Raw genomic sequence first — 9,805 nt, forward strand, 5'->3', positions numbered from 1 at the left:
ACGAATATTAAATTATACTAATATGATTTATATTTATGCATGAATGTAAGTAAATCAGATGAAGCCAATTAATTATAATTTAAATGGCATAATTTTTTTATATCCAATTAAAAAATTGTGAGATTCGAATCTTCTATCTTTGAATAAAAAAAAAAAAGTAAACCAGATGAAGAGTTTGGGAGTGGAGAAATCCAATCTATATGCCAACGACGAAAGTGTAAATTCAATAATTAATCTTTTAAAAGAAGTAATGAAGAAGCTAACCCTAAACAATTCATGAGCCACTGCCACGAATTTAATGAAGAGTGTCCATCGAGAGCGTAAAGCGTTTATTATTATTTTTATTTTGTGTGTATACATATAAGGCATTTAAAATCCTTCAGCACAACTCAGAAAGCTTGTGCATGCGTGGACTTATAAGACATCCTTCCAATAGTATAATTTATTAATTTTAATTAATTAGAGCAGCAACCGGCGCCGCAGCCATTTCTTATATTTTTTTTGTGAGAAATGCTAGGATCAGTAATAGTGTGAGATTTTATCTAATGATATGAAATTATTTATTTTTTTTGTTAGTTATATATTGATTAAAATTTAATAAAATTGTTTGGCCTAGACTTTTTTTTTTTGCATCAAGATTAATTATATTGCAAGATTAACTTAACTAGGCAATGATATATTGCATATATAGGATATCATTATAAACCTCTTACATAGACACTTATTAGTGATTCACAAAAAAAAAGGAAATACCTAACTAGTTAGTCTGTGTTCAAATATTTAGTTTCATATTTACCAAATATAAGCAATTAAGTGAGATATAATATCAATTAAATCTCAAAAAACATATATCTTTAAATTATTAAGTATTGTACGCAACATCGTCTACAATTTAAAAGAAAAAGTATTTTCTATCTCATCCTTTTCTTTTTCTTATTTAAAAAAATGACATGGTTTAAAATGATGAAGGAATCCAAATTCAATAGTATATTTACTTTATAGTTTATAGTTTATAGTCTAGACTTTTTTTTTAAAATTTATTTGACTCCCGAGTATTGAGGATCTAAACACCTTTTTTTCTTTGTTGGAGGAAAAAGGAAGGGGGGAGGAGGGATCACTCGCAAATCTCATAATGTGGCATATCCTAGGAGCGAGGATAGAGCTTTTAGGGTCTAAATCGTGATCTCAACTCTTATATTTACAAAATTAACTTTAGAGAAAAGGATAAATAGGTCCTGACTTTTTGTCTCGCAGACATTTTTATCCTTGACTATTGAAAAATACTTTTAAGCCTCTGACCTTCACAAAATTTGGACGGATCAGTCCCTCCGTCCAAATGCCTCAGTCAGGGACTGATCCGTCCAAGTTTTGTAAAGATCGAGGACTTAAAAGTATTTTTCAATGGTCAGGAACGAAAATGTCTGCAGGGCAAAAGATCAGGGACTTATTTGTCCTTTTCTCTTAACTTTAATAAAAAATCAATTACATACACTAAAAATAATCAAAAGTTTTCTTCATACTTCTGTTTATGAAATATATAAAAAAAAAAAATGATAAGACACTACTATAAATAGTTGTCTTTGTTGTCTCTTTGCTAACTCGTGATACATGAACTGATGTTTGAACACGATCAATATATATAGCATGCATATTGCCGTATTCTATCTCTCGACGGAATCATATCGAGAATCCAATCTTCTGATCATTTAGGGAAAAAATTCAACGTATGAGGCTTGGTCAAGAATCTGGCAAATAATTAAAATAAGTGAATAATTAGTGTTTTTATCCATGCTAATATTATTACGGGAAAATAAATTTATTGAAACTATGTTGACTTTTCATGATATTATACATTAGAAAAAATTATACTCTCTTTTTTAAAAATATGTTAAAATGACACTCTTTTTTTTTATATATAAAATATATATTTTCTTTTTTTATAACTTTTTGAAAAACCTCTTCTTTAATCCATTTTAATTTTTTTGTGTTAACTAATGTTAATTTTATTTATTTTTCAAGAAAAAATAATTAATTTTTTATAAAAATATCCTTTAGCAAAAATTTTATTTTTTTGTTATTAAATTTTACTTACCAAAATATCCTTTAATAAATTATTTTTTTATTAATTAAATTATATTTTTACCAAAATATTTTTAAAAAATTTAATAATTAAATTATTTTTTCTAAGATATCCTTCAATAATTCTTTAATTATTAATTTGTATGTAAAAGTAATATATATTAATATCAAAAAATTAATAGTAAAATATAAAAATAATTGTTAACAAAAATTTTGGTAAAATCACACTTTAATAATTAAAAAATTATTGAAGGGTATCTTAGAAAAAACTAATTTATTAAAGGATATTTTGGTAAGTAAAATTTAATAACAAAAAAAATAAAATTTTTGCTAACGGGTATTTTCGTAAAAAATAATTAATTTTTATTAAAAAATGAATAAAGTTAACATTAGTTAACACAAAAAAATTAAAATGGATTAAAGAAGAAGTTTTTAAGAGTTATAAGAGAGAAAAATGTACATTTATAAATAGAGGGTATGTAGGAGAGTGTCATTTTAGCATCTCTCAGAAGAGGGGAGTATAATTTTCTCTAATAATAAAGATTGACATATAGTAAAAGTAAAATAAAAGGGAGACTATTATATCTGACAGAGAAAAACATTGGGGATTAATCTGGGTATTAGTTTTTCTTGAGGACTAAAATATCTGCTTTTAAAATTCTTAGTAGAGACCGATTTGGATAATTACTCTGCCGAAAATAGACTGGAAATTGATTTATCTGTCGGAATAAATCTAGAGATTGATCTGTGTATTAATTTTTTTTAGGGACTAAAATGTTCACTTTTAAAATCCTTGGAGACTGATTTGAGTAATTATTCTAAAAAAATTATATTGATAGTTATAAAATTAACTCAAAATTATTTTTTTGAAACAATTAAATCTTGATTCTGATTATTAATTATAACATTAGTATTTTTTTAAATTATATGTAATAAATATTTGAAAGAAAAAAAAAGTAAAAATATAGATTAAAAAAATAAGTAGTAAAAATTTAAATTAAATAAGAAAACTAAAAAATATGCATAGAATAATAATAATATATTTTTATGTGAATAATATTATGAGATATTGTTAATTATATTATTTTATTAGTTTTAGTTTTGGTAGAATAAAAATGTAAAGAGACAGATAAATAATGAGAGAAAAAAATGAGAGAAAAATAAAAAAAGAGAGAAAAAATTTGTTAATTTTTAAAAGAAAAAGATTTTATTTTAATTATAATGAAAGAATATCTCACTAAATATTTTAGTTTGTCAAATTAGTAATATAAAATATATATTATAAATTATATATAGAGTGTAGATAAAAGGATGGAAAAAGTTTATTAATTTTGAAAGAAAATATTTCATCTCAATTTTAATCAAAGAATGTCATGTGATATATTTTGTTTGCTAAATTAATAATATAATATAGTTATATTTAAATTTTAATTTTAATTTAATTTTAATTATAATTTAAAAATATTATGTTCTATATTTTAATTATCAAATTTATAATTAGTTATTAATAATGCTATATAAAAAGGTAGAATGAATAAAGAAATGAGAGATAAAAAAAAGTAAAAGAGAGGAGGAGAAAAATTTTAAATTTAAAAAAAAAAGTTTTGATTTCAATTATAATAAAAAAAGTGATATGTACTATATTTTAATTATAAAATTAATAGTTAATTATGTTATGTGTATATCAAAAATAACTAATAAAATTAATTATTAATATAAAATATATATTAAAATATAAATATATATTAAAAATAAATTAAATTATACATATATTTATATATAAATATATTAGTAATGATTTTAATTTACGAATACTATTTTCAATTAGTAATATATAATAGTATAATCATGTCAATGTTGAATCTGAAATGGATTATGCATTGGCCAACGTTTTTGAACCAATAGGAGAAGCTAAAATTTTCATTGAAATGCTGAATCAAAATAACAAGAGAAGAACCAACTTTAATTGATCTTAGTTTATTAATTTGTTTAAATAAATATCAAAGATTTAAATTTTACTTATACTTGCAATAATTTATTGAAAAACCGAAAAGATAAACAAGAGAATTAAATCAAAATATATACAATAATTGCTGATATATTGGTGATCCACCTATAATTGCGGTCCCCATAATGGTGGTTTTCTTTTTTCTTTTTCTATCTAATGTTAAAGTTTGAGATGAGGCCACTATAGCCCATTATGGTCCCAATACAAGGTCATTAGAATATGCATATGGACTTACCGAACACTACCATTGTATTAGATGTTTCATATATTGAAAACTAATTATATCTTTGATCTCACACATGGAATAAACTTTTTTAACTGGATCAAATCTATTCAACTCTAATAGTATATTAAAATAATTATACCATGTATTCATATATATAGCTCTATACTGTTACTGAGCTATGTTTTAGATTTTAGAATTACAATCACTACTCCTCTACCTAGCTCGGCTCATTTAACTTTAATCATGTATTCGTACTTCAAAGTAACATTTTCTTTAAAAAGAAGGTCCACAATAATTACTTGGAGCCAATAGAGCTTGAGAGAACTTAATTTATTGGAATATAATTCTCTAAACTAAGAAAATTTGTGAAACAAAAAATAAAAGCAGTAGTGTCATGTTTATTGGATTATTCCAAAACTATATGCTTTCCTCCTTAAAGTTCATTTTATATAGTATTAAATTAAGAAAAATTTTTGAAAGTCATTAATGTTTAGTATTTTTTTATCATGATTTGATTAACATAAATATTAAATTATTTATAATAAATAAATTTTATTAATTTATGTGTATAAATTTTTTAAAATATAAATATAAATTGTATTAATTTATATGCGTAAATTGTAATAAATATAAGTGTAAATTATATATTTTTTATATATAAAATTTTTATAAATATATGTGTAAATTACTGTTGATAAAAAACCGACAAAAAATAATATATTTGTTGAGCATATAAGCGTTACTCTTGAACTAAAACGCACGTTTGGGGGAAGGGGGTTGTTTTAACAAACAAACAAGAGAGTATAATATATAAAATTGCTAGTGTTAACTAAATTATATATAAAATGTAGGAGTTGAAAAATGTATGGGCCATTGTGGTCTTCCAGTTGAAAAATTCAAGATCTGATCCCAATGCAAGGAGAGGTATATATGGGATTTCGTATGGGCTTCATATTCCTTTGTAATACATGATGTCACATTAATATATATTACCCCATAATATTTATAATCAACTGCAATGTTAAGCATTGGAAAATTTTCTTCATCCTATACATTAATTAATTTCCGCTCATTACAAAAAGGCAACTACTCCCATGAAGATGGCAAAAACATCTTCTCATGATGATCCTTGTTCAAAAAGTGTAACTTATTTATTTAGCAACATTTTAAATAAAAGTAACACTTTTACTTCAAATCAAATCAAGCCCTACAATCTATCATCCAATGGTCAAAATGATGTATCTTCACATGATGATAATCATTAAATCTTCATTGGAGTAGCCACCTTACAAAAATACTAAGATGAATCTTCATTCACTAATTTTTCTCCATTAGCATCAGGCACGGATATATATAGTACGGGTGCTCCCTCCTTTCTTATTTTCCACGGTGAAATGATAATATTGTGTTGAAAATTGGAATAATTAAATTGTTTTGTAATCATAAATCATCCGTATTAAATTTTTAAAAATTATATATTTAAAGTAAAAATATACTTTTACTCATAAAAATTAGAAATTAAAAATTAATAAAAGAATTGTCTCAATTTTTTTAATTAAAATCTTCGAAATAGAACGGCTGAATTATAATTTTTCTGGTGAAAAAAGAGTTATTGAGACAATTTTAACCTAAAATTACTATTTATATTTGAACATAATATCCATTAAATTCTCTAAAATCCAAATAAAAATAGTATCTAAAGTCCATAAAGATAATATTTAGTTTTGTTTTCGTTTAATTTCAAATCAAAAGTAATTATGACTTATTCAATTTAACATTTATAATAATTAATGAAATTATCGTTATATAAGTCATTTAATTTAAAATAACATAATTTATAATTATAATTAATATACGAGGAGTGCTAGGAGCCAACAAGTTTTGTGATTTATAATAGCCATCGATTAGCTATTATTAATATTTTTAATGGTGTGAGATTATATCCAATGATATAGAATTACTCAAATTTTTTATTTTACTAGTTAAGTGTCGACCAAATTTTAATAAAAATACTGGCCTCTAGACTTTTTCTCGTTAATATATATATTATTCATAAATAAATTAAGAAATTAAATTAATTTCCTAACATATTGCTCATGTGAGTCATAGAGAGAGAGAGAGAGAGCAAATGAGAAGCATGCAGATATGTATGTATTATATGGAAATTAATCAACCCTAGGCACATGTGCACCCCTATCATAAAGACTCTGCATTATTCTTCTTCTTATTATTATTATTGCTATTACTGTGTGGGGGCAAAGTATATGATTACATCTATAATTAAACAACTTGTTATTAGATAGCTTAATTACGTACTCCAAAAGGATAATAAAAAAGAGTTACTCCATGTTAATTTCTGCTAATAATAATAATCTTAAAAGATCTGATGCATTGTGGCTCATATATATATATATATTAAAACCTTGATGTGTCTCTTAATTACATGAAGGGTAATGAATTATCAAATAGAATGAATATTTGACTTGGGGTGCTGGAGATAGAAGATTAAAGCTCTAATTATCAAATCCAGCAGTAGTAGTAGTATAGTATAGTTTTAAATAGTGATTAATTAATTAATTTAATGGGGGACTTAATTAAGAAGCCAAATAAAGTCAAAACTTAGATGCGTCCTTGTGTGTCTAAGATAAGAAAAGTCTTGGGGAGGAGGGAATTGACTTTGGTGCCTCAAAAGAAGCATTTATATTATGAGAAGCTAAGAGCAGACAAAGGAAATTAAAGAAAGAGATTCTTGAAATCAAATCATCAGTATTATGCTCAACCATGTCTTCCAAAGGAAAAGAACCCCAAAACATGATGGATATTGATCTCTCTTTGAAGATAGATCATCATGAAAATAATAAAGACGGAGAAGCAACACCACCAAAGGTAGTAGCAACAGTCAAAGAGGATCTCAAGAACAAGAAGAAGGAAGAAATAAAGGCACTTAATATTAACAAAGAAGAGGTTCCTGAAGCCGCAGCTGGCGAAATTGAAGATGAATTACCTTCGCAGGATAACACAAAAGCAAGAGAGGTAATTAAGTAATTATTAACATATATACACACTAGCTTTTTTCATTAATGCCAATTACTAAAGTTAATTATAATTATTTCTATGCTCTTTCATAGTATTTAATTAGTGTAAGTTCATGAATCGCAAATCTGATATATCTACATATAACTTTTTATTATTGTTGCTTGAAAAATTTAATTTGCATCATGTATCAGTTGAGTGTGTTACAAATGGAGATGGAGAGCATGAAAGAGGAAAACAAAGTGCTGAGGAAAGTGGTGGAACAAACTATGAAAGACTACTATGATCTGCAACTCAAATTTTCAATCATCCAAGAAAACAACAATAATAAAGATAAAAGCAAGGTAATAATAATTGACGATCCCTAATTTATTTAATTTGTATAATATGTCTAATTAATGTACATCATGTGGTTAGGATCATGAAATTTCTCTCTCACTTCACGATCATCATCATCGAGAAGAGAATGCAACGATAAGGAAGCTCAATGATGAAGAAGGGCCGCGGAGAATTCATCATTATCAAGATGAGATGTTTAAGTTTAACAACAAAATTGAAAAAGCCTCATCCCTTGCAAACACCGATTGCGGTGACAGTTTAATAAGCGAGAGTGAATTAGGCTTATCGCTAAGGTTGGAGACAAGCACAAGAAAAAAGGAAAAGGAAATTGATGACGAGGAAGATCAAAAGCAAGAAGAAGAAGAGGAAGAAGAAGAGGAAGAAGAGGAGGAGAAAAAGACGCAACCTGCAAATTTTGCATCATCGTCAGCGGCTACGAAATTGCAGCGGACACAACATCATGCGTTCCACGCTGCGTCGCCTCCTAACAGAAAAGCTAGGGTTTCGGTTAGAGCAAGATGCGAGGCAGCCAACGTGAGTATATCCAAAACTATGCATCATTTAATTTCATATATATGCTTAATTATCTTGAATTATTGATGGATTTAGATGAATGATGGGTGCCAATGGAGAAAATACGGACAGAAGATTGCTAAAGGAAATCCATGTCCACGAGCTTACTATCGTTGCACTGTAGCCCCTGGCTGCCCCGTTAGGAAACAGGTACTGTTACTTCACATTTCGTATAAACAAAATTAGAGTTAGAGAAATATGTTAAATTATCCCATGTTGGAAATTCAAGTACAGTCATATTTAGGTGATAGAAGTTGATACTTGAGAATTGTTAGATGAAAATTTAATCAAATCAGTCAAATTACCTAACAGTTCTTAACTATCAATTTTACGTGAAGTGGATTGTTTCCACCTTATCAAACAACTGCACGTGAATCTACCTTATTTGATTTGATGTATATATAGGTACAGAGATGCATAGATGACATGTCAATACTAATCACAACATACGAAGGAACGCACAACCATCCACTTCCGGTGGGTGCAACTGCCATGGCTTCTTCGGCCGCAGCTTCCTTCATGTTGCTGGACTCAAGCACTTTCTCAGATCATGGCAGCTTCAACGTTAACCACCACCAGCCATTACTACTAAACCCAAACCCTAATAATAAAGGAGTTGTTCTGGACCTGATCGCCAATGAGGCATCATCATCACTACGTTTTCCCGGTATGTCTTGGATGCAAAACAATAATCATAATGGCGGTGCAGGTAGCTTTCATCATCAGAAGGCGGCTGCTAGTAGAGGGATAATAATGGAGCATGGCGAAGAAAGCAAGGCAGTAGTAGATGACATGGTGAAGGTGTCGGCCATTGCGTCAGATCCTAAGTTTAGGGTTGCTGTTGCGGCGGCCATAACATCATTCATCAATAACAATAATAAAGATCATGCTATTGGAGCCACTTCTTTTGCCGCTAATAGCAGCAGCAGCAGCAGGACTACTGCCAACAACTGGATCTTAGATAATAATCATAATTCTCTCTCTAAAGATGCTAATCCATAAGCTTACTTCATTCATTTTCCACTCTTTCTTTCTTTGGAGTCAAAAACTGAACCATATATATACACTAGCTATATATATTCTATATATGTAGTAACTTCTTAAGGCTTAAGCATTATATTAGTATTTTATATATACATGCATGTATTCAATCAATAAAAATGAGAGTTATTCGGTTTGGTAAAGGTATTTATATACTCGTTCAGTTTTGTAATATCTATCTACTTTAATCATGGTTTTACAGACCTAAAAGTTAGATAAATGATTATGTGTATTATGCATATTTTAAAGCATACATTAAGTATGCATTCGGAATATAAATACTATAGTCTTTGTTTTTCTTCTAAGTTTTCCTTGATTATTTTGTTGACTGGTGCGAGCAAACGTTGCTGTGTGGACTGTAATACCGCTACAACTGAAGCACTTAGTTTCTACAACTAATATATATTTTTATTTTTGTATTAAAAATAATTAATAAGAAGTAATTAAGAAAAGACAAAAAAAATATATCATTTAACTTATAAAAAAAATGTATAACAGGGATATTT

At 27.1% G+C, this 9,805-nt stretch overlaps 1 protein-coding gene across 1 annotated transcript; it reads left to right on the forward strand.

Moving 5' to 3' along the window:
• The first annotated feature begins 6,934 nt into the window (after nt 1-6,934).
• Nucleotides 6,935-9,601, forward strand: LOC112734505 (uncharacterized). Its single transcript, XM_025783857.3, has 5 exons — nt 6,935-7,346; nt 7,541-7,690; nt 7,764-8,219; nt 8,295-8,408; nt 8,664-9,601. The coding sequence occupies exons 1-5, from the start codon at nt 7,095-7,097 to the stop codon at nt 9,258-9,260; spliced, it is 1,569 nt and encodes a 522-aa protein (XP_025639642.1). The 5' UTR covers nt 6,935-7,094; the 3' UTR covers nt 9,261-9,601.
• Nucleotides 9,602-9,805: the final 204 nt, after the last annotated feature.

The sequence above is a fragment of the Arachis hypogaea genome, chromosome 3, assembly GCF_003086295.3.
Source record: "Arachis hypogaea cultivar Tifrunner chromosome 3, arahy.Tifrunner.gnm2.J5K5, whole genome shotgun sequence".
Classification (NCBI taxonomy): Eukaryota; Viridiplantae; Streptophyta; class Magnoliopsida; order Fabales; family Fabaceae; genus Arachis; species Arachis hypogaea.